The sequence below is a fragment of the Onthophagus taurus genome, unplaced genomic scaffold (genome assembly GCF_036711975.1).
Source record: "Onthophagus taurus isolate NC unplaced genomic scaffold, IU_Otau_3.0 ScKx7SY_14, whole genome shotgun sequence".
Taxonomy (NCBI): Eukaryota; Metazoa; Arthropoda; class Insecta; order Coleoptera; family Scarabaeidae; genus Onthophagus; species Onthophagus taurus.
The window spans coordinates 372,688-399,583 of record NW_027248939.1 but is presented as its reverse complement, the minus strand read 5'-3'; the positions used below and the strand labels follow the sequence as shown (position 1 = coordinate 399,583).

Genomic DNA, 26,896 nt, shown 5'->3' with positions numbered 1-26,896 from the left:
ACATAATAACATAATTTCTTCATTTCTTTTCGCTGTCTGTCGACTCATCTTCTTCTTCGTCCAGATCTGTCATGAGACACCATGGCTTCATACGGTCGGATGCAACAACAGAATGATAAGGTTTTTGACTTCTTGGTGCTCCAGGTATATCATTCAACTCGTATCTATCGTTTAGTAAAACTTTATGGATAACGTAAGGTCCTTTGTAACGTCTGCATTAAAATTCCAGCAACACCTACCTTACTAGCATCAGTATGTACTTCCAGCTCAGAAATATTTTGCGATGTCGGCGTAAGGGACTGTATTGTCATTTATGTGTATTGGGACATAGTTTACATTCTTATAAGTAAAGTTTATGTATGTCGATTTATTTCTATTTAGTTTTATTAGCCATCCTTTGGTCCAGTTTTCAATTGAATTTAAGGCCAATTGTAACTTATTTGCTGCAACTACTTCATTTTCTGCAACAGCCAAGATTACTGTGTCATCTGTGAATGCAGCTGTTAAAGTTTCTGGTACCTGAGGAAGGTCGAATGTGTAGAGTAAGTACAGTGTTGGGCCACGCACACTTCCTTGAGGAACTCCGGCTCGTATTTCATGTGGTGGTGAATAAGCGTTTTCGTATTTTACTCTAAGATATCGATCAGAAAGATACAATTTTAATAGTTAATGGTATAGATGGTATAGTTGATGACTATACGTTGATGGTAGTATTTGGTCTAGTTTGTAATTTAAACCATCTAACCAGACTTTGTCGAAAGCTTGTGCAACATCCAGAAATACGGCGGAGCAGACTTTATTTTAATTATTAAATTGATGTGTTGGTGTTAGGGCTTTTTCTTCTGTGACAGGATTTAGTCTTTTTAATAGTAATTCTTCAAGCAGTTTTGATAGTAAGGGTAATAATGAGATTGGCCTATATGATGTAACATCGGTGGGGGGTTTACCAGGGTTTGGTATCATTATTATTTCAGCAACTTTCCATATGCTTGGGAAGTATTTCTGCTTAAAAGCAACATTAATTATATGTAGTAGTTTTGTAATCGCCCGTTTTGGTAGATGTTTCAATATTTCTATATTATTATTATATTATTATTATATTAATTAAGTCATAGCCTACTGATTTCTTTATATTTAGTTTTTGTATTTCATAATACAGTTCTTTCATTTTTACACATGGTATATTACTCTGCTGATCACTTTGAATTACGCTAGGGACACTATTTAGCATAGTTGTTGGACTGTATGTAAAAGTTTCTTTCAGATGTTCTGCAAACAAATTAACTTTTTCTTGATTGCTGTTAGCCCAATTTCCATTTTATTTCGAATTGGAGGTGTACGTATTTTTGGAATTTTAAGCTTTCTTATTACCTTCTACAGAATAATCAGTACTGGCATCGTCAGTAAGGTCTTTTAAGTAATTTTGAATATTATTATCTTTGTTGCTATCTGTTAATGCTCTTAATTCGGCTATTATTTTATTTAATTTAGTTTTATCACTAGGAATTCAATTGGTTTTCCATTTCTTTCCTGCTTTCCGTTGTATGTGTATGTATGGATTGGGGAGTGCATGCAAAACCGCACGCCACACTTAGGGCCCCATTGGGCCCCTTGCTGCTTTCCGTTTTTCTGCAATTTTGTCTCTAATTTAGGATAAATATTAGATTTAGGTTTTGGTGTTAAAATTGGTGTTGAGGCCCAGGCTGCGTTTTGTATGTCTTTTAAGAACTTTTGTACTTCATTGTCAATGTTCTGTCTGGTGTTTTTGTTTTTTTTGATTTAAAGTAATATTTGGTTATTTTTAAGTTGTAAGTTGGCAGCGAAATAAAAATGGACACTTCCTGTCGAATGAGAAAGGGTGTTAGGTGCGTTTTAGTTATTCTTTAGACAAAAACCTAAATCTGCGAATGTCACTTAATTAAAAACAAGAAAATAAAGAAATACAGTTCATTTCAAAATAAATAGCATACAGAACACAACAGTCAATGTCTTCATTTGTTTTCATAAGAGCATTAAGATGAATTTTATTATCTAATGTTTGTTAAAATAGATTCCAATTAGTGAATTTATTAGATAGCGATAAAAGGAGTTCTTTGTTACATACTTTGTTATTTAGAGTAATAATTACTGGTGAGTGATCTGAGTACAGCGCTAACTCTTCTTCTATGTTTACGAAATTAAGCGATACATTTTTCGTAATAACAAAATCAAGCAGGTCCGGAATTTGACTTCTATCTGAACTAAAATTAGAACTAAAACTAGAACTAACACTAGAAACTTTCGGGTTTTGCCGTGCGTCTTTTAAGAAAAGGTTTGACGTTTCGGATGCCATGTTGCAACATTCTTCAGAAACTGGTTCGAACTTCTAGTGTTAGTTCTAGTTTTCGTTCTAATTTTAGTTCAATTAGCACCGGCCGTGAAAGCCTTCGTTGGCCAGTAAGTTGGCTTCCCGGTGGAGAGCACCTCACAATTTAGGGCCTCTATTGCATGGTTCAGTTCTTTTCCTTTTGTATTTGTCAAGCGAGAACCCCAAGACATATGTTTTGCATTAAAGTCTCCTCCAAGTATAAATTTGTTGTCGAGATGTAGTAGAATTTCCTGATAATCTTCTCTTTTGAGATTATCTCTCGGTGGTAAGCTCCGACAGAAATTAAGCCATTAGCGGTTTGAACTTTTACCACTGTAGTTTGGTGTTGTTCGGTACTAATTGTATTGTTCAAATAGTGGTCAACATTCCTTTTAATAATAATTGCACTTCCACCTCGAGCCGCACTACTCGGGTGAATTGTCTGATAAATATTGTAATGTTTATATACGATTCTCGTGCAAAGTGAGTTTCGGAGATCAATATTGTTTTTTTTAAGTATTATTGGTAGTGTGTTTTGATGCTGTCGAACACCATTGAAATTCCACAGCATTATTTTTAGTTGCTGCTTTTTAAACATTTTGATTTCTTTTTTGAATCGCTCCTTGGTTTAAATTGCTTTCAATGAAATCTAGACGTGCATATAATGTTTTTATTGTTTCTTCTTGTTGAAGTATTTTTTCTAGTATTAGATCTCATTTACTGTCAGCCTTCTTATCGATTAATGTACTTACAGTTTTCTCTGCAGTTTCACCACTCGCTTTTTCGGCATACGAGACGCCTGGCTTTATTTTATTTGAATTTACTATTTTCTTATTGGCTTGTAGTTCCTTAATCACAATGCATCCTCGGTAGTTGGATGATTTTCTCCACAGTTGAAACATTTAGTCTGGATTTGTTTGGCTTTAGTGCATTCGGTCCAGTGTTCACCAACACATTAACACATCTCGGATTTTTGTGGCAGTAAGCTTTGGTGTGACTTCAACCGTGACACCGTTTGTACTGGGGCATTTGTTTTGGCTTTCTGTACTCTTCGATTTTGACACGCATTCCTAATATGTTTGTTATTTCATGAATTCTTTTTACATCCTCTGACGGTGCAAACTCCAAGATGTATAAAGGAAGAGTCTCTTTTGTTTTGTATTTTAACATCTGCGTTACTTTACAAATGTTATACTTGCGCTCCAATAGATCATCTTTGATATCATTAACATCACAGCTTTTATGCATCTTTTTAGCGACCACTTTCAGATTTCTAGTTTACTTATTTTCATAAGTTGACCAGGACAAATTATTTTCAGCAAGCACCTTTGGTGTTTGTACTTTTCTTCCGAATTAAGATTCAGTTTTATTGTGCCGTTATTTAACGCTGGTGTTAAAAAACCATCTTTAATTACGCTTTTATGTAATTTATAAATGTCATCATATTGTTTGATATTATAAATTAATATTGTTGGGGGTAGTAATACCTTTGTTTTGTTTTTTGCGCCAGATTGTACGGGTTGCTTTTCAGGTTTGTTTTCAATTTCAGAAGACAGTTTAGATGACGAGGTTTCAGTTTTACTCTTTTTGTTTCTTTTAGCTTGTTTTATTATCCAGTCAGTCTCCAAAGTTAACTCATTTTCGTCTGTGGTATACACCACTTTAGTGGTTACTGGAGGGTTAAGATTTGTTGGGCTTTTAGACCTTCTATAATTCCCCTCAGGTCATCTATCTGTTTCTGAAGAGCAGCTTCATCTTTAGTGCGTTGCTCCTTTATTTGTTCGATTTCTTTTTGAAGTTCGGCGGAATGTTCGGAGAATTCCATATCCATTTTTGGAGTAAACTTTTCCATGTTATTAACCCACTTAATTGTTTGTTTTTATTTCTTAATTGTTTTTATTGATTTACTTACTTCGTAATAACAGCAATTACGAATTGCTGAATTGTTATTTATTGTTATAAATCGCGTGTATGATTTATATTATTAATATATTTATATTATCAATATTTACAATATTATTACATTATTTATGTCATCTATAAACGATTTATAAAGCGTAAAATAAAACACTTGACGCACGATCGCAAAACACTTCCGATTATGAAATAATGAGCATTTGTTTTACGTTCTATAAACTTGCTAATAAAAGAAGCGGATTTTGAAAATATCTTTTAGTTCTTGAGATATTAATTTTAAAACTTAATAATTTAAACATGATGAGACATTTTCTTATTATTCGGAATAAACTGGATACTTCTGAATAATTTAAATTATAAGCTTACTAACTATAGAAGCGATTTTTTAAAATACGTTATAGTTCTTGAGATATTAATTTTATAAATAATCTTCATTATTTCATTTTTCGAATATACTCTAAAAAATTGTAAACCCCAGAACATCCTCGAGAAAGTTTAGAAGTCGATCGTATAGAAAGAAAAGTTAGCGAAGTTCATTCCTTTAAGTCCTTGAATTGTAGATTGTAATTATCTTCAAATTTCTTAGGTTTATATGGAAAATTTATCGTCCCTTTTGAAAAGTTTTGGTAATTGTGAATATATATTTTTATGTTGTTTGATGATTTTTTTTCCATTTTATGTCTAATAAATAAAATTCGTTTTTGCACTTAACTGGATTTTTATTTAAATTTTCTCTCAACCGGTTTCGCTATATATTTACAGCACCTTCAGGAGATTACGTCATTTTGTTACAAAAGTGTCCTATAGAATGAAACATTTGGTATTTCTTTTTTTTATTTGTACTAATGAACTACGCAGAGAGTTTTGTTTAATTATAATTGAAGAGGATTAAAAATTGCGTTAAGAATTGATGTGTCATGCAAGTTATTGTCGACAACAATTTGCATGACAACAACGACAATAACTTGCATGACACATCAATTCTTAACGCAATTTTTAATCGAATTTTATTTTTATTTATATATTTTTATAATGTAAGGCATCAGTAAACAGTAGTGAATGAACTAATTGTCTGAAATTAATTACACGTAAATGAAAAAGAATCTTGAAAATGAACTTAAATACAGAATAAGAATTCTTGTATTGCTTTATTCAGTAACTTGCAACATACATTCCGGATACATCCACAAATTACTATATTTTAATGGCTGTAGTGATTGTTAAATCGTATAGTTGACACATTTTATGAATGTACAGTTTTGAAACCAATAATGGGGTATTGCATAAAGCAATAAAAAAGTTATTTAAAAATTTTTTTATTGACTTAACTTCGAATTGAAATAATTTACTATATATTATGGCAATAACAAAGAAAGTATCTTGTTTATTAAAGTATTTATAAATGTCAATTATAAAAACTTTTTTTAATGAATATCTTTTTGCTAAAAATATTTAAGATTTTCTACACTTTTCAAGATTACTTTATTTAATAATTTTATTTATTTATTATTTAATTTGTTCTTCTGGCAGGAGACCAACTAATTTTTCACATTTTTCGTAAACTTCACGTGCAAAATCTAGATCTTTAGCATTTTTATAATGTCCCACATCTTTGCAATTATTAAAAAATCGTCCTCCCGATTTCCCAGCATCTTCTGAAAGCGCAACATATAATGTTGTTTGAGCACCTTCTTCGATTGTCTAAAAATAAATAAATGATAACTAAATAATTCTGACATTCCGTCTAAATCTAAATACTTTAAACAGCCATTTAAATGAGTGGACAATTGTACAAAACAGTTTAGGAAGGTGATCGAATATATTAGTTACAATTACACCTGGATGAAGTGCGTTAACAATAATATTAGTATCTTTGAGTCGTTTATCCATTTCTATCGTGCAAACAGCATTGCATAATTTCGAATCAGCGTAATATTGACTGGATCGATATCGTTTATACGATATATCTAGAGGAAGACCGAGATTTTTCGGTTGAAACTTTCCCGCTTGTACCATATTAGATGCAACGTTTACAATGCGGCTATAGCCTGATTTCTTCAATTTATGTAATAAGAGATGTGTTAATAAAAACGGCGATAAATGGTTTACTTGAATAATAACTGGAAATCCATCTTTCGTCATGTAATCTAGTCCGGTTAAAGTAGCAGCATTATTTACTAAAATATCCAAACGCTCTTCATTTTGATTGAAGTCATTAGCAAAGTTTCGAACGGATTCAAATGACTCCAAATCGATCAATTTTAATATAATATTTTCGTTTCCACTTTTTTTTATCATTTGCCTTTGAGCTTCTTCACCTTTTATTTTATTTCTACATGCTAATATTACTTTTGCGCCTCTTTTTGCAAAATCTAAAGCTGTGTAATAACCAATACCTAAAATATTACAAAATAATTATTCACCAATGTAATTATTGTTATAGATATGTGAGGGAACCATAGAGGGTTATTAAAATCAAAATCTCTTACCTGTATTCGAACCAGTAACTAACACTGTTTTACCAACTAAGCATTTATAAGACCTGTTCCATTTGGTATTTAATTTCCAATATAATTTCAATGTTACTAATAATATGGCTACTGTTAAAAATATAATTAAACACGCCATAATCGCTAAATCTAAGCAAAAAGTTATTTTAGATGACCTTAACCGGAACCAACGTAATATACAAGCTCTAAATGATCCCCTCCAACCCAATTCTTTAAGTTGGAAACAAACTATTGATACGCATGAGCGTTGAAAGCCGAAAACATAGAGGGGGACAATAATAAGGTTTAAAGAAAGATGTGGAAAATTGATGTTTTTTTTAAGTTTAAAATTTCGGATGCAGCAAGCTGATTTTTAATCGTTCTATGGCTTCCTAACGAAAATATGTTAACAGATTGAAGAGTATTAACAATATTCTCTATTTCTGAACTTTCTATTTCTATTTCTTTTCTTTGCGTTCTCTATCATAATCCATGTCTCGCATTTATAGCACAATATATACAGTTGATAGGGCAAAGTAAGTTCTGTGCGCGGTCGATATTCTATTTTGTATTTATGGTTCTGCCGATCCTTCTGTGTTGAATTTGATATCCTGTTCGTAAAGATACTTACTTCTTCAACATTTCCTCGGCATATAATATTGCTATAATGGTTTACCTGCCTTCTTGTCTATAATGTTTATTTATTTCAAGACCAACGTTCTTCGTTTCTCTTTTAAGTTGTGTGTGACGCATCTGCTGCGTCTTCTGTCCTGCGAAAGATGATGTTAATATCGCCGGAATAGGCTGCTATTTGCACGGATTCATTTCTTAGTGAGTTTGCTCTCCCGACATCCATTTGGGTCATTTTATATTCTATCTGTCGCCATTGTAAAATTCATGGTAGCCCTTATGGTAGCTAGTGTAGTATCTGGTAGTCATTTTCTATTGATAGAGTCATATATGTAGGAAAGATTCGGGAAGACTCGAAACCCTTCGAGTGTACTCGGTCAAGGGCTCGGGTCGATCGATAGAAGCAGATGGGAGATGAGAGAAGAAGTTGAGAAGCAGAGGTTAGAAGACGATAAGCAAACAGTAAAGACGTGTTGTGTTGAAATGAGTTAATCAAATGAAACTTTAATTGTTAATAGAAATAATAAATTAATTAAGAACAAGTGGGGTTTTGTTAATTTTTGGGGGCTGAACCGCGATTACGGACAACGCAATGTGTGAAAAAAACAGTAGACCAAGAAAAAGCAAAAGAAGACGTTAAGACAAGACGAGAAAAAGACGGAAGACGAAAAGACCTGAAGAAGAGAAAAAGACGGAAGAGGAAAAGCCGGCAGTGAGGCGACATTTAGGCAGTTGGACCAGCGCAGGACAGGAACCACGACGAACGGCACGACAAAACAGCTAGACGGCGACGACGCTAAGACGTTAGATAGAAAGATAAGTCGCTTGTTTTTTTATTACTTCATTTCTTTCGACGTTTGCTATCGATTATTTATAAACATGACGAGCTTAGGGATCATACTGTCTATCGAACGAAATATTTAGCTTCTATAAAATCAATAAAAGCCTGTTATATATATATTTTTGAAAACTTTCGAATTTAGAACTTTTAAAAGATCAATGTAAAGCAGATGAAAATGACGAAGAAGACGATGAACCTGTAACGTTACCACAACACGATGCATGTGTAAATGCAGTTATCGATAACGAAAGTAAAAATTCAATAGACGACGAAAGTAAATCGAGTGGTTACTCACACAATCAGCATCCAAAGATGAATCCAAAATTTGTGTTGACTTTTAAAGATGTTGAAGACACGGTTAGTACATTTGATGGAGGTGATGGTTGTTCGATTGAGAAGTGGGTGGAAAAATTTTAAGATACTATGTTGATGGGATGGAGCGACGTTGAGAAACTAATCTATGGATTATTAAAATGCACGTTTGTATATGAAGCCAGAAAGAAAGGTTTCAACATGGAATGTGTAAAAACAAATTAAAGGACGAATTTAAGCGAAGTCTAAGGGGTTCCACTTCATAAAATGAGTATTTACCGCAAGAGCAAATCAAAAAGACGAAACAGTCACTCAATATCTATTGAAAATGCGAAAGATCGTTGCAGGTTTCGTAGATACCGGAAGTGATTTCAATATTTTAAAAGCAAGCGAATATATTCGAATGGGTTCACCACAGTTAGACTTAAATCCAGTACAAATTAAGGGTATAGGAACTAATGCTGTTAAAACTATTGGAAAATTTAAAGGAAGAATGCATGTCGACGATTGCGATTTTATTACTGAAGTACATGTACTTAGTGATGATTCCATACCTATGGATTTAATTATTGACAAGCCTATCTTGAACAGTGTCACGTTGACAATCAATCACAATAGTGTTGAAGTAAAGAGTCTCGAAGTGAATCAAGAGTTGGAAATTGACGATTTGGAAGTAAACAACATATTATTGATAAACAGTGGATGTGATTTAGACATTGGTACGCCTAGCTGCAAATTCAAGATTGGAAGTATCATTCAGGACTATAATCCCATAAGAGGATTTAATCAAGTAACTAATAGTATACAAACTAAAATAATTTTGAAAGACGATGTTCCTGTATATCAACATCCAAGACGACTTTCTCATTCCGAAAAGGGTGAAGTTGATAAACAAATTGGCGAATGGTTAAAAGAAGGAATAATTAGGCCTAGTAGTTCCAATTATGCTAGTCTAATCATGCTACAGGACATAGCGGCTGCAATAATGCTGACCAATCGAATAATTGACCTAAATGAAATCCAACTTAACTTCGAATAAATTTTTTCTTTGGTTTAAACTCACAGAGACCGAAAAAAGAAAGAAAAACACAGAGACGACTGCGAGACATTGCACGCGGTTTACGTTTGACACGTTCGGTTTCTAAAGTAAAACTGATTCCTCGCCGGCCTAAGTGTCAAGTGGCATAGATAGCAGATACACATAGTAAAGAAAAAGGAAGGCCACTACTATGTGCATTGACTACCGAAGATTAAACAAGAAAATAATTATCGCTATCCTCTTCCATTTGTGGAAGATCAAATTGATCAAGTAGCAGGAGCAAAAATATTTACTACCCTGTATCTTAGAAATGGCTTTTTCCATGTACCTGTAGCAGAAGACAGTGTCAAATATACATCTTTCGTGACGCCCAGGGGACAGTGAATTTCTGAAGACGCCATTTGTATTGTCTATTTCTCCAACAGTTTTCCAACGTTATTTAAACAACATACTTAGAGAGGTGATACTAGACGGATTTGGCGCGATATTATTACAGAGAAGTGGTGAAAATGGTGAACTGCACCCTGTCTATTGGGGCAGGGTAGGTGGAGCAGAAAAACAAATGATGCACAAAGAAAATACCACAGCTACACGAATTGGAACTTTTGACCATTGTGCAGGCTTTGAAGAAATTTCGTGTATACCTTACTTGGGATACCGTTTAAAATAGTAACAGACTGTGCGGCGTTTACGACCACTATGAACAAAAAAGATTTGTGTACCAGAGTAGCTCGATAAGCTTTATTGTTGGAAGAGTTTAACTATGTGATACAACACCGACCAGGTTCACGAATGAAACACTGTGACACATTAAGCAGAAATCCAATAACGATGTTGATTCAAAACAGTACACTAGAGAAATTACAGATTTCACAACGAGAAGATGATCAAATCAAAGCTATAACAAAAATGGATTACAACTTATAGTGGTTCATACTAATATGCACTATCAAATTATTAAGAATGCACACGACGATGGTCATTTATATATAGTCATTATAGTCATTTCGCTATAAAGAAGACAAAAGATTTGCTTGAACGAGAATACTATATACCGCAACTGGAGGATAAAATTCGAAGAGTTATACAGTGCTAGCGTAAAGTAACCCCCCTCCCCTGTTTAACTTCTGAACAGATTGAGATATCAATATGAACAAAAAAACGTCAGTTTCTATATTTCATCAGCACAAATATTTTCTTATGGAAAATTTTGGTATCACTTTTAGTTTTTCCGGAAAATGGAACAGCTTTGTTTTTTTAAATGGAACACCCAGTATATTATGGTATCTTTCGAAAGAATAAAACAATACGAATTCAACGATACCTCACAATCAAATATCGGTTTATTAGTTTTTTACATAAAAATTAAACAAAATGCGGAATTTCGCCGGAAAAACCAACGTATCTTCGTTGACTACCTGTCGAGATACAATGGGCCAGATAAATGGTGGACGGTCAGTTAAAGGTCGGTCTACGCTCGGATTAAGCAGGGTTAAAATCAGCAATTCTTTTAGAATGTTTTTATGAAACAATCAATACAAGAAAAGGATAAAAAGAAAGTTCTTTTTAAAACTTCTAAGAAAAAATTGTCATAACAACAATTTTAAAGTTTGTAGGTACTTTGAAATTTTGTATTTAAGGCAGCATGCAAATATATTCCTTCATTTCTATCTTTGAATTCTACCCGACCAAGTATAACCAAAGAAATTCGAGATCAAAATGGCTAGAAGGAGTTTAGAGCACAATATCGAAGCAATTTTAATATTCGCTCGTGCTAACAGAATTCTACATGAAACAGGGCGACAATTTAAGGAACGATTTCCTGAACATCCAATTAGTCGAAAATATTTAAGAGAGCTTGTGAATAAGTTTTTGGAAACTGGAAGCGTCGAAGACCGCAAAAGAACTGGTCGTCAGATATTAACAGAAGTATTTAATGTGCCCATGATGTCGTCTGCTGCTATCGCATCAACGTGTGATGTGTTAAATATTTCCGCGTCGTTGTTGGAAGACGTGGAAATACGTAAAGAAGAATAAATATCATCCATTTTAAATAAAAATGCTTCATGAATTAACAGAAGATGACCCTGATATAGAAGAACAGAATTTTGTGAGCTAATGACAAATATGGTTGAACGAAATCGATTATACTTGAAACATATTTGTTTCAGTGATGAATGTACTTTCTTTTTGGGTGGAAAATTGCATCGGCGTGATGTTAATCCACATGAATATCGTGACGTTATCACTCAATTTCATTAGAAAGTAAATGTTTTTTTTGCAAATTGTACAACAGAATTCTGACGATTTTGAAATGGAACTAGTGTTTCATCAAGACGGAGCACCTCCACATTATGCGCCAATGGTACAAAATTATCTTGATAAAAATTTTAATGGACAACAAGATCACCAGATCTGACACCTTTAGATTTCTTTTTATGGGGTTATTTAAAATCCAAGGTATATGAAATTCCGTTGGGTAGTATTGAGGATTTAAAACAAAAAATTATTGACGTCTGCCAAAATATTGATCACATGTTAAGCCGTGTGAGAGAGGAAACACTACAAAGATGGTACCACTGCCTAGAAGTTCAAGGTAATCATATCGAACAATTTACATAATATTTGATTCTTAATAAATAAAAAATTCTTTTATTATTCAATAACAACACTAAGCAAATTTTTCAACCGTTACCTATACTAGCAAAATCTTTAATAAGAAAATTTCATTTCTTATATTGACTTTTTTTCTTTATAAATATTTTTTGATAAAATATGATTAATTCATAAATTTAATATACTTCCAAACAACTTTTATTTCATTTCTAAAAAAAAATAAGTAATTGAACTTGCAATTTTAAATCCGTCTTAGCTCGAGCGTATACCGACCGTTAACCTACCGTCCACCATTTACCTGGCCGATTGCATTTCGACAGGTAGTCGACGAAGATACGTTGGTTTTTCCGGCAAAATTCCGCATTTTGTTTAATTTTTATGCGAAAAACTAATAAACCGATATTTGATTGTGAGGTACCGTTGGATTCGTATTGTTTTCATCTTTCGGAAGATACCATAATATACTGGGTGTTCCATTTAAAAAAACAAAGTTGATCTATTTTCCGGAAAAACTAAAAGTGATGGCAAAATTTTCCATAAGAAAATATTTGTGCTGATAAAATATAGAAACTGATGTTTTTTTGTTCATAGTGATATCTCAATTTGTTCGGAAGTTAAACAGGGGGGGGGGGGGTTACTTTACGCTAGCACTGTATGTAATTGTATACCTTGTATTCTTTGCGACCGGAGGTTTGGTAAGCAACAAGGTTATCTGAATCCTATTGAAAAAGGCGATGCTCCTCTACAAACATATCATGTGGATCATTTAGGTCCAATGATGAAGACGGAAAAGGGATATAAATACCTATTTGTTGTTATTGATTCTTTTACAAAGTTTGTGTGGATATACCCAACCAAAACAACATCGATAAAAGAAGTCATCGATAAACTCGAATTACAAAGAAGTGTGTTTGGGAATCCTGACTCTGGCGACTGGCATTCCCAGAGGCAACGGTCAAGTTGAAGGAGTAAATAGAATAATAAAACCTGTCTTAAGCAAATTGTCCATTGAACGTCCCGAATGTTGGTATCGTTCGAAAGTTGCAAGAAGCGTTAAATAGTACATATTAGAGGGCTATTGGTAAAACACCATTTGAAATCCACGAAAAGGTTGTATACATCTACGTTCTATTTCCAAGCCTTGCTCAAAATTTGTTCACTAAGAAAAGCTGATTGATTGTGGAGTGTTCTTTTTTAAAACCAGCTTGATATTCGTCGATTAAGTTTTCTGTGACAAATTTTCTTCTCTCCATATTTTGGAGAAAAGTGAATGCAGTTCATGTGTTCGCCCCCTAGCTTGTACAGCTCTGGAGGAAGGTTATCAATACTGGGCATCTTGTTATTTCTTTGTGCTTTGATAGCTTGTTTAATGTCCTCTAATTTTGTAGGTTCTACCGCTTCCTTTTGTTTCTCTCGGAGCGTCATTTTTAGAATTTGACTGTCTTCTTCCTCTTCGTGTCTATCAGGCAAGGTTTGAAGGTGTATTTTCAAGGATGTTTTTATCATTTGTGTGTCGTTTCTTATCAAGATACACCATAGAAATAACAATAATCGGTGAGATAAGCAGCTGAAAGATGTTGGCGATTTATTGGATAAACCTAATTCTGGTAGGCTATCGGTAAGTGATGAGTCTATAGGGGCTATACGGGAGAGCTGACTAAAGAATCCTAATAAATTTGTGCGTGCGTGTGTTCGACTATTACATCTAAGAAAGAGTTCAGTTTAGAACTTGATTATCGATTAAATCTGCGTAGAGAGACCACACCGAACTGCGCTGAACAGAAGTCACACTACATAACCTTGATCTTGAGGTTTCAGGAGTGAAGGTATGTAATGACCTTGAGTCAAGATCGATATCCAAGTATATATTATGCAAATAGAAGTATAGATACTATTTGCAGAAGATTAGATAATGCTTACAAAAAACTTGAGACTATTTGTAGAAAAGAGAAGTAGACTTGTTAACGGAAGGTGCTGCTAATGGAGGGTCAGAAGACTAGATTTTGGTAATGGAAAACCACAAGCTGCTGATAAGAGACCAGATATTGTAGCAGAACATTAATTAAGTTGTTCTTGCGACTTCATCAAACTTGCACCCGTGTATTTTACTATTACAGCTAAAGCAACAAGTAATGAGGATTTAATAGCATCTGAATGCAACTAATGACCAGTTTTTGTTGGCGTAGTCTCTTTCGATAGATAGTTTTTGAAATGCTTTGACAATCTCAAGGATGTATCATATCGAATTCTTTTGTATTTTTCAGACTAATTAGTCTCACACAGTCGTGAAAGATTAGGCATTGAATTCCTGAGTATTGTGGATTTCCTAAAAAAGTTTATAACATCCTTTACCGTGCCGATAGTGTTTCTAATTTCCATTGTTGGTGTTCTATATTGTTGTGTGGTTTACATTTAATCTTTAACATAACGTAAAATGGGGTGAAATTGTGCTTCCTATGGTTTTCCTCCTTACTTTCGTAGTATGTGGATATGTAAAATAACCGTGTGGCACATTCTCACCATGGAGGCACAATTTAGCCCCATTTTACGGTACTAATGTTTCTAGTAGCATGATATTTTAAATTAAAATTCTGCCTAACTTCCTCAAACCTGACGCAGCAACAGCAAATAAAGAAAATAGCAACTCCGGCGAATCCAATTACCCTTAGGATGGTAGCAGTGGAAACTTCGCTGATTTTTTGATTTATTCATTTACTTCTTTGGGCATTTGTTTCCCCATAATTTCTTCCGCTGAATCGCACTGGCAGGATCGCCATGTAATAACTTATGTTATTCTTGAGTTTTAATGAAGAGTATGTAGTAAAAATCTCTTTGGATAATTAACGTTTGTATTTACTACATGGAATGACGTGTTCACAGTCTCGTATACTCTTTTCTTATTACATTCATTTATACTCTACTGATTCTAAACTTAATGGAAACATGGTTGCAACAACTAACCTTCTTGTGTTCCATATCAACTTTATTAATTGACTTTCTACTTATAATCTACTTAATATTAATGACATTTATACCCACTTAGTCATACCTTACAGCAGTGGTAAGTATTTTGCCAGCAATATTTCGACTTCTGAAAGTCATATTGAGCCTTCTGAAAGCAGTAATCAGTCTTCTAGAATCAGTATTTAGTCTCCTGTAAACTGTATTAACTGTTCTTCAAAGAATTATTTAGCCTTCTGCCCTCAATATTATGTATTCTACAAACAGTATATAGTTTTCTGCAAACAGTATAAACACTTGTGGAAGTAGCATTTAATGCTGTGTATACAGTATTTTGTCCTCTGTCTGTAGTATTGAGTCTTGTGCAATAAATATTTAGTCTTCTGCAAAATGTATTAAGTCTTCTGCAAAAGCTTAAAGTAATCTGGAAGCCGTATTTAACAATTTGCAGGCAGTTTAGCCTTTTGTCCTTAATGTCAAGTCCTTTGCAATCAGTATTTAGTCTTCTACAAACAGTTTTTAGCCTTCTGCAAAGAGTATTAAGTCATTTCGAGGCAGTATTTGACCAGCAGCAAACTGCATTTAGCCTTTTTCAAGCAGTATTTAGCCCTCTGTCGTCAGTATTTAACCTTCTGCTCGCAGTATCATGTCATCTCGAAGCAGTGTTTAGCCGTTTCAAGTAATATTTAATTGAAGCAGTGTTTAATACTCTGAAAGAAGTATTTAGCCGTCCATCCGCAGCATTAAGTATTCTGCAAACAGTATGAAGTCGTCTGAAAGCAGTATTTAACCCGAAGCAAGTTGTATTTATCTTTCTTTAAGCAGTATTAAGTTTCAAGACAGAAAAAAGAGGAAAAAGAAGCAGTATTTAATCCTCTGCAGAAAACTATAAGTTTACATAAATTTGTATAATTACGTATCAAATGTTCATAAATTGGATGTAATTATGTTGTATCGATCTACCTTATACACAATGTCCTTTTGTATATTGTTCCCTTATAAATTAATAACTGTAACAGATAGGTGTAGGGACTCCTCTTAATAAGTTGTGTGGAATTAAATACTCTATTTGTTAGAATAGAGTACAATACATACAATTTTTGGCCACCCTACGTAAGATAGATTGATACAATTAATTATGTTCCATTTGCAAACATTTGAAGCGTAATTATGGAAGTTTTCAACTTTTTTGGTTATACATTGGCTGAGAAATGTGAGTTAAAAAAACGTATTGATAACTGTCAAAAGAAAATGAAAAGCTATGGGATGGTATCAACCATCCTTATTAAAGTCAACTGGTTTTTGTATTAAGAATTTGAATGTGTAATAAAAACCATAGCGTTAAGTTTAAAATAACAATTTTCTTATTTTCTTCCGGTGGGCCGGAAGTGGCGACCATGATCAGGATGAACATCCCATATAAAAAGAATTTCAGAAACGTGGGTGTAATGAAACCAAAAAACAGGGTGTTGCTGACTGTTTGGCGAACACTGTATATACATTGATTGTATGAATTCATTTTGCAAGTTTATATTATATATGGGAAAATGTATATGTATATATACATATAAAAATATAAAAAAACTTCTTACTTGCTTATATTTTAAATATTTATTGGAACCAGTTTCGACATATAAAAGTCATCATCACCCAAAATCTTTGCAAGCGGAAAATAAAAAAGAAAATCACACCAAAATGTAATTTTGTTATAAAAATTATATTACTTACGTCATAAATGAAGAAAATGTTAATGTTGAATTTTATAAAAATAAAATAAAATTAAATAATGACGTTACAAATTAAAATCAAACGTACGACAAGACGAACACAACACACAATAATGGAAATTTTACAATAAAAGTAAGTACACTACTCGAATAAACCGATTATATATTAAAATCGGATGAATAAAAACGATGATAAAATCGGAAAATTATTTTATTTGTTTAGTTCTTCTTTTTTTGCTTTTTGTTAGGAATGAATGCGGTGTAAAAAGTGTCAACTTGATCGTTGAAAAGATTTACTTTTTTATTTCTCCGATGATTATCGATTTTAAATGTTTCCAAAAGATCCAGTTTAAACCCTTTTTGGCAATTATATAAAAGTTTCGTGTTATCGAACTCGATAATATGACCAGTTAATTGACTGTGTTTGAATATGTATGTTAGAATTAGTTTTATTTTATGTTCCTGTAATCTTAAATGATGTCTACGACCTGTTTGCCCAATATATGCACTATTGCATTCTTTGCAGTTGACTTTATAAACTCCAGAATCTTGGAGACTATTTTTATTATTTTTTAAATGATGGTAAAAAAAGGCTTGTCCCCTGCGTAGGGAGGCGGTAACTGGGCGCGCTACCACCTGGTGGTGCCCCGACCTTGCCTCACTAAAACGAGAGGTGCGGACTGCCTTCAAAAAAGCAAAGGACTCCAGGATCGACTCTGACTAGCACCTCTATAAGAGGAAGCTGTCAGTTTTTAAAAAAACCATTCGTCGAAAAAAGCGAGAAGTATGGAAGAACTTCTATGACGAAATTACTTCCTCTGCAGAGGTCTCCCGCCTAAAAAAGGTGCTTGCTTCGAGCCCTGTTCAACGTATTGGTATACTAAAGAAGGAAGACGATTCTTATATCGACAACCTTCAAGACAGTTTACAGCTTTTAATGACTGTTCATTTCTCAGGTTCGGACAACTTTAACGATACCCAACAAGAGATAATTCATGTACCAACTGCGGATGAAAGGCTCTTGGCCAAACTCATCTGCGACGAGGAGAAAATACGGTGCGCTGTGAATACGTTCTCGCCGTTCAAAACTCCAGGACCGGACGGGATTACACCGGCCCTCTTACACTGGATGACCTGGTACCGCACCTGAAGAGTATTTTCCAGGGATGTCTGGCGTTTCGCTATGTACCGGGAAGTTGGCGTGAAGTCGCGGTCAACTTTATACCTAAACCGGGTAAGCAAGATTACTTCCTTCCGAAGTCCTATAGACCAATTAGCCTCTCCTCCTTTCCACTGAAAACGTTGGAGAGGCTTTGCGACCATTACATTAGAGACTCTTGTCTGCGCAGCAGGCCACTAGACTCTAATCAACATGCTTACACCCAGGGAAGGTCCACGCCGACGGCTCTTCACTCAGTGATCAGTTTCGTCGGTGGTGCGCTGGACCACAAGGAGTCCGCCCTCGGGGTTTTTATTGACGTGGAAGGAGCTTTTCATAAAACTACCTTCTCCGGAATTAACGACACCTTGCTAGAGCATAACGTTCCTCTGGCCCTGTGCGGCTGGATTGAGAGTACTCTAAGACATAGGGTCGTCAAATTAAGGGCTGGCCAGGCCACTCTTCAAGGGGCTGTTACTAGAGGCTGCCGGCAAGGGGGAGTACTTTCTCCACTTTTGTGGAATCTCACCCTCGATAGCCTCATGAAACGCCTAAACCTAGCCGGTTTTAAAACCGTTGGCTACGCAGATGATCTGACAATCCTCATAAGAGGCAAGTATGCTAACGTACTCCTCGACAGGATGCAGGAAGCACTCAATCTAATTGAGAACTGGTGTAATAAACAATGCCTCTTCGTCAATCCTAAGAGGATAGAGATGGATCTTTTTACACGCAAGCTCAACATTGGCAATCCTATAGTCGAGCCGTCGAATTTGTGCAGTGATAAATCACCGTGACAGGTAGGTAAATTTCTCACATCGAAGGTCGCCCTGTTCGGATTCGTCAAAGTAAGTGACCACACCCCTCCTGGGGGTAGCGCACTGAGCGCGTTACTGGGGACAAAAAAATAATAAAAGCCGCCGACGCACTGTGAACAGTATTCATAACTTCTTATCTGACTGTAAAGGAAGGTTTATTCTCGTATAGTGTAGCTGCGCCTTATAGACCCTGGCGGGAGTAGGCGGTTACATAACGAAGGAACCGACTACCCCTTTTTTTGTAAGTACCTGTCACGGTGATTTACCACTGCACAAATTCGACGGCTCGACTATAGACTGCCAACGCTCGCTAAAATTCCACTTAAAATGTCTACAGAAGTTAAGTACTTGGGCTTAATAATAGACAGTAAGCTAACGTGGAAATCCCACCTAGACAATAGAGTTAATAAAGCTTGTGTCGCCTTCGGCCAGTGCCGGAGGGCTGTCGGGAAGACTTGGGGTCTGTCTCCCAAGATAGCCCTGCGGATCTGCACCGCCGTTGTTCGACCAATGCTAACTTACGGTCCACCACTGCACTTAATAGAATACAGAGACTCGCGTGTCTGTTTGTTATAGGTGCGCTGCGATCAACCCCCACCGCAGCCATGGAAATCGTGTTAAATTTACCACTACTCAACCTACATATCCAGTAAGTGGCGTTGGTAACCATGAAAAGACTACAATCAATAGGAACTATGAAGGATGACGACGCTGGCAGCAGTTCAACACTCTGGAGGGAAGCAGTGTTAGACACACCCCTACTCGAGTGTAAGACTGATCACAGACCAGCAAAATATGTTTTCTCAAAAAAGTACCTCACCCACGTCAGTCCCACAGTAGTAGATGTACAAAGAACTTTTAAGATCTACACTGATGGTTCAAAAGGACGAAATGGTGCAGGCGCGGGGGTATTCTCTCACGATCCCCTGATTCGCCTCTCAGAACCTTTAGAGTCCAGCACCACCGTCATAAAAGCGGAACTAACTGCTATTAAACTTGCTGCTGACTGCATTGTTGATTCCTACAAGCGGGGTAAGTGTTTACTATTTTTACAGACAGTAAACAATCTCTTTTGGCTTTAAGCAGAGTTATTATAACGTCTGCAGTAGTTATGGATTGTCACAAAGCACTGGAGGAGGCCGCGAAATACAATTCTGTCAGAATCCAGTGAATTAAAGGGCATTCCGGCTCCAAGGGTAACAACCACGCGGACAGGCTAGCCAAACGTGCTGCCGGTAGAGCGCCCTGTGCACCCGAGCCGATAATTACCCCTCTTTAGCCACTCACATCGAGTTAATAAAGCACATTACCCACAAAAAATTTTTAAACGGGTAGGACCGTACCCCGAGCTGTCATGTCGCCAAGGAATTGTTAAAATATCCTTCAGCCGCAACAGCCCAGTTCTTCGTAGGGCTCGGTAAAAGTGCCCTTCGCACTGCCACAGGTCTCCTCACGGGACACTGTAAAGTAAATAAGCACCTTCAAAACATGAAGCTTGCTGACTCCCCTCTCTGTCGAGCCTGTGAACAGGATGACGAGACGGTTAAACACATTTTGTCTGATTGCCCCTCTCTGAACGACCTCAGAATGAGGACCTTCGGAGAGGAATGGCTCACCACAGATGACATCAGGAATGCACCTAGCCTTTGGTAAATCCTGAGGCTGGTTGATGTGACCAGAGTGTAATGGGAGGATGCACAAAGGGGCCCAATGGGGCCTAAGTATGGCGTGCGGTTTTGCATGCACTCCCCAATCCATACATACATGATGGTTAACAAATGATGGATACAAATTAAGAATTAAATTAAAACAAAACAGAAATTTCTTACTTGCGTGTTTTATTAAATTAGTATCAGTACCGGTTTCGAATTAAAAAATTCATCATCATCTGAATTGTCATAAAGGCAATATAATAATAAAATCACGTGAACACAAGAACATTACAACACGTTAAAAATTTTTAAAAAAAAAAATAGAACAATAAGTAAATAAATAAAATCTACCTTTAAAATTTACATTAAAAGAACAAGATTGACACGAGTTTACACAGCACATAATAACCGGACACAAAACGGTAAACATGGTGTAAACATTTTTAATTCGAAACCGGTACTGATACTAATTTAATAAAACACGCAAATAACAAATTTCTCTTTTGTTTTAATTTAAAACAGTAACTTGCAACATGGATCACTTGGATAAATTAAGAATTGTTTTTCTATTACTATAAGCCAATGTTATATCATATGTATTTAGCAAAGATCTTATGGGCTTGTTGCATTCTCAACAAGATCTTTGCTTGATCCATAAGATCTTTGCTAAAGCAACAGTTTTTGATTGAATAAACAAATTTTCTACAAACGTGTTTTTCTTAAAAACTATTGCTTTGATCAAAGTTTTGTAAGAGACCAATTGATAGATAATTGATCACTTTACACGCGTAGAGAGCAATGGCGTAGACAATATTTTTAAAAAAGTGCTTTTTATAGCAGGTAATGTTTAATTTTAAAGAAACTTTGATCCGCTATATCTCGCCAACGAGGCATTTGCGACCCCATGTATATTAAGACTATTCATCTTAATTTTTCATGTATTATCTACTCTAGAAGTCTGTCAGCGGTTTTTTAAATCAACCTGTATAAAACATCCTTAGTTATTGTAATCTTATTTCGTTTTTTGCTTATAACTTCTTTATTTTTCGTTTTTTCGTGAATCTGAAAAAACATTTTTAAGGCAACTTTTTATGAAGAATGTAATGAGAGAACTAGAAATTTTCTCCGCCGTTTCGTTTTCGTGAAACTATCATCAGGTTTATTTTTTCTTATGAACGCCATATTTGATTTTCACACCAAAAAATAGGATAATTAATTCTGATTTCAATGATATATCACACAATGTATTTCATTTAAAAAAACATTGAATTATTCAAAAAAAGAATAAACCAGATGATAGTTTCACAAAAACGAAACGTCGGAGAATATTTGTAGTTGTGTCATGACATTTTTCATAAAAAGTTGCCTTAAGAATCTTTTTTCAAATTCACGAAGAAACGAATAATAAAGAAGTTATAGGCAAAAAACGAAAAAGTCAATTTTTTGTTTTTCGGCCTTATTTTAAAAACTAAAACGGCTAGATCCAAAAACTTAGTTGAAAAATGATGAGCTCTGAGATACGCAACCTCCATTTAACCATTTCTGTATATCTTATGGTTCTGAGATCCAATGATGGGGGTCGAATTTGAATTACCCTGTATACAGTTCGCGTCAAAAGACCAAGAAAATGCCGCTTTTTATTTATTAACCCAGATATTTTAGCACAAAAAATTGTTTATTAGTTTTAATTTTTCCGGAAATCTGTCCACATTATATTTTCTAATAGAATGAACATCAAGGGGAAAGTTGACCGGCGAAATGATTGATAAATTATGTGCCTATTATGAACTAACGTAACAATAAGAATACGCAACTTAAATATTGCTCAAATAGAATCATGGTGTCGACAGTAGTCCGCATCTGTGCAGTTACAAGATAAATACAAATAAATGTCTTTTCAGACGATTAGGACACATTATCCGTAGATGAATTAATGGCTGTTAAACCTACTAATGAGAATTTGAAAAAGGAAGAATAATTGCACCGATATGTCTCGATGGATTTATTCAAAGTAACAGTGAATATTAGAACAAACTTACACAAGTTCCACAATTTTAGTTTTTATTCTTTAAATATTTTACTATAATAAAGTGAGTACAATTTTGTGATGATTATAAAATCAATTAGAGTTACTCATTTAGAAGCCAAATCGTTTACCGAAGCGCAAAAACACGTGATCAACTGCTTGTCTCTTGATTCCCCGTTCTGAGTGCTTATCCCCAATGGTGTCACCTACAACTAAAAAAAAAATTTCAAAAAGAATTAATTGATTGTGATATTTAATTACTCATATTTTCCATAATATAATAACAAAGTTGTTGGAGTTCACTCGAAGTCTCAGATAACGAATTTGGTTCGCAGTTGATAATGGGTACAGAATCGACCGATTTCGAAATGCAGAGTAACGTCAGGGCAAAAATAATTAAATGATTCATACTAAAAAGTTAACTCCAGTAAAATTAAAAACTTTTTAATCTTTACCTTATTTGAGCTTACTTGAAGAACTTGTGAACTTTAGTTGGTGGATTCTGTGTGCTTTTAGCTTGTGGGGTCTTTTATAGAGGCGTTTTGATGTTTTGCGCATGTTCCTAATTCATTTTTTATCCTTTTTCTCTTCATCTTTTGCAAATACTAAATATTAGAATATGTTAATGTAAGAAGCGTTGGTGCGTGAAATCATAAACATCAAAAGTGTCATCTAAAAGTAAGTGCTAAATATTTGATAAATGAATCTTTAATTCATAATTTTTAGTATCCAATTATAGAAAACGTAAACTTTTTGGTATTCCTTAAATAATATGTTTTGTATTAATTTAAAATTAAGTAATTAAAAAATATATCTTCCGATGCAACAAGGGAGAATTGACCAAAGAATGGGAGCTCGACTGCGAGTGCTTTTTGCGTTGTATGAATTAGAATGTTTTTATGCATTGATACATCCGCTGCGTACCAATTAAGGTTATATATTTCTTCTATATAAAAAAGTAATTTAAGAAAACTTCTGACTTGCATATTAAATATTTATTGGTACCGGTTTCGAATTACTTCAGCATCAAACAATATCTATTTAAGTGGAAACACAATTATCTCATTAAAATATTAATCGTTATAAATAAATAACTTACATCAATTCTATGTAGATGATAATCAAGTTAATTTAAGTATATACATATGAATCAGTAAAAACATTTTAAAATCAAGCACAGTCACAATGAAAGTAAAATATACAAACGAATGAGACATTGCACAACAATGGATTTTTCAATGATACTCTGCAAAATTACATACATAAATATATACAGTGTGTTTCTGTAAGTCGTGGGACAATTTTAATCACAAATACTAGAGTCAAAATGAAGATTCTTGTAAAAATTTTTGGTTTAAATCCTGACCTTCAAAGTTAAAAAATCTTAGAAAGATAAAGTTTGGAAATCAATGCAATGTTTGCGAAACCATTCACATTAAATACAGATGCACGCAATTATGCTTATGATTATTGACAACTGCTGAGAGAAACTACACTAGTGTATGTACAGTAACTGTTGATCTAAAAGAATATATAAACAATAAGTGGAATTAATATAAACGTGTATGTAACATATAAATGAAACACAACCAGAAGGAAGGACACCTTTACACGTTAAGGACAGGAATAACTGAAAGGAAAAATTAGCAGCGCCGGGACTCGAACCCAGGTCTCCCGTTTGCCGGACGGTGCGAATGCGGTCCAGAAATGTACAGGTTGAAAGGAATCCTTGTCTGTTAATTTCCCTACACCTTGTGGCGTAGCATAGAGGTCAGTGCAACCGTCCGGCAAACGGGAGACCTGGGTTCGAGTCCCGGCGCTGCTAATTTTTCCTTTCAGTTATTCCTGTCCTTAACGTGTAAAGGTGTCCTTCCTTCTGGTTGTGTTTCATTTATAAAAGAATATAGTTTAGAGAAATTGTGGTCTGATCAATTGGCAGATCCAGAGTTGGACAAGATTTTCAAATCCTTTGAAACTGTTCCTAAGAATAAAGAGTACGCCCATATGACGGGAAAAGGTTATTTAATGAACAATGGTGTTTCTTCGTTATTCTGCAGAATCAGATGAGAAAGAAGCACAATATGTAGTCCCATCACAATGCAGAGCCGAAATCATAAGAGAATACCATGATGATGCAACCGCAGGGCACTATGAATCCGAGAAAAAACCATTGAACGCATAGCAAAAAGGTACTATTGGCCTGGAATGAGGCGCTATCTCCAGAACTATGTTAAGGCATGTGTCCCTTGCCAAAAGTATAAACCAACCAATTTAAAACCAGCGGGTTTATTGCAAACTCCTACTTACAACCGAAGATTTGAAGTATTGTCTATTGATCTATTTAATAATAATAATATATGACTTTATTCGTTCACTTACACCTATATAAATTATACAAATTATATTTTATGCAAATAAAAAGTAGTGATGGGCATAATCGAGATATATGAATAATTGATTATTAATAGATTATTTTATAATCGAATAAAATAATCAATTATAAAATAATCGAATGAAATAGTCGATTGTTTTTCCATTCGATTATATTTTCATTCGATGATGAAAGTTGAAATAAAATTCTATCTAAAATATTTACAGTATTACTACTTCAGAGGGCTGTTTCGGGGATTTACCGAATTCTTTGAAACTCGCTGTAAATATATACACGTTGCACACCCCTACCCGAACTACGTTCGTCGTTCACTCGAGCACAAACTCGCGCAACCAGGTCAAGTGTTTGTGTATTGTTCTGTGTTTATTAAGATTTAATGATATGCCTCGACAAACTGCAAAGAGATCCTTCGTCTGGGATCATTTTGTACGAAGAGGAGATATCTCAATGTGTAGTGAATGTAAGCGAGAATTTAAATTCTTTGGCAATACTACAAATTTAAGTGAACACCTAAAACGAAAGCACCCAGCCTTATTATTACAAAAATCTAAACCTTCTCAAGATACATCATGCGAAGAAATTCGAGGTACACTCCCGTCAACTTCTACAACTGAAACTTCCTCACAACATTCTATAATACACCCACCGCCTTCCAAACGTAAACGTAAACTTGCTCTTTACGGAAAAACACAAACATATAGTATTTCAGAAAATGAGCAAACCGAAATAGATCAAAGTTTAGTTGAAATGATAGTTTCTGATTTTCAGCCCTTATCCATTGTTGAAAATAAGGGGTTCATGAAATATACAAATAAACTTAATCGGCATTATGACTTACCAAGTCGAAAAAAAATTACAACTTCCCTTATACCAAATATATATACAGCGACGTTGAGTAAGGTAAAAAATGAGTTGAATTTGTCGTCAAATTTGTCTATAACAACAGATATATGGACATCATCATCTACGAAAGCATTTTTGGCAGTTACTGCTCATTATATAAACGGAAGCCAATTGAACAGTTACCTACTGGAAACAAAACAATTGGTTGATCGTCATTCAGCAGGAAATGTTGCCAGCGCACTTCGCGAAGTTTTTGAAAGTTGGGATATCTTTGAAAAAGTTCACTGTATTGTAACAGATAACGCTTCAAATATGAGAAACGCTATCACTGTTCATCTCAATAAGACTCACCAACCCTGCATAGCACATACGCTGAACCTATGTACCATGGACACTCTCAAACATGCAGATCTACAGCAATTGCTCGAGAAATGCAAAAATATTGTGGGACACTTTAAAAGAAGCACTGTAGCATCTGGTGAACTGGCCAAAATGCACGATCAAATGAAACTTCCTCTGCTAAAAGTGAAACAGGACGTTTCAACAAGATGGAATTCTTGCTTGGCGATGATGCAAAGATTAGAGGAACTAAAAGTTCCGTTGTCAGCAGCAATGTCCAATCTTCCTGGATCACCTTCACTTTTGTCATCGGAAGACTGGGCACTAATTAAAGACTGCATATGTATTTTAAAACCTATTGAAGCTATGACTTCCGAGTTGTCGGGAGAAAAATATATAACGTTGTCCATTATCATCCCCTTAATTCGTGGTGTCCAACACGCTGTTGAGAATGCACAACCAATAACTTCCACGGGAAAGATATTGCAAACTAATTTTCATGATATCCTATTGAGGAGATTGGGTTATGTTGAATCTTCAAAAATTTGTGCAAAGGCGACATTATTGGACCCCAGATTAAAGATATTGGCCTTTGATAAGGTAATAAATGGTAATCAAGCCCTTAAATGGATTACACAAGAAGTAGAGGATTTGATTGTGACTATCACTCAGCATCTAGAAACTCCAAATTCTGAAATACCTTGTACTCAGGGGCGTGCAGGTAAATTATTACTGTTAACTCATTTTCGTTAAAAGTTTTTTTTGTTTGTTATTGCAATAGTTCGATA

The 26,896-nt window shown here is 34.8% G+C and overlaps 1 protein-coding gene and 1 long non-coding RNA gene across 3 annotated transcripts; both read right to left on the bottom strand.

Annotated features, from left to right (window-relative positions):
* Nucleotides 1–5,344: 5,344 nt before the first annotated feature.
* LOC111416592 (retinol dehydrogenase 14-like) lies at nt 5,345–6,936 on the bottom strand. Its single transcript, XM_023048649.2, has 3 exons — nt 6,754–6,936; nt 6,023–6,660; nt 5,345–5,965 (listed from the first exon to the last, which is right to left on the bottom strand). Exons 1-3 carry the CDS (start codon nt 6,890–6,892, stop codon nt 5,771–5,773), a joined length of 972 nt encoding a protein of 323 aa, XP_022904417.1. The 5' UTR covers nt 6,893–6,936; the 3' UTR covers nt 5,345–5,770.
* Nucleotides 6,937–22,552: 15,616 nt separating this feature from the next.
* On the bottom strand, nt 22,553–23,077 carry LOC111416593 (uncharacterized). Of its 2 annotated transcripts, none has more exons than XR_002706571.2 (3): nt 23,005–23,077; nt 22,796–22,944; nt 22,553–22,746 (listed from the first exon to the last, which is right to left on the bottom strand). It is a non-coding gene; the product is annotated as an uncharacterized lncRNA (long non-coding RNA). The 2 variants fall into 2 exon arrangements; XR_002706570.2 differs by having other exon boundaries at nt 22,990–23,013.
* Nucleotides 23,078–26,896: the final 3,819 nt, after the last annotated feature.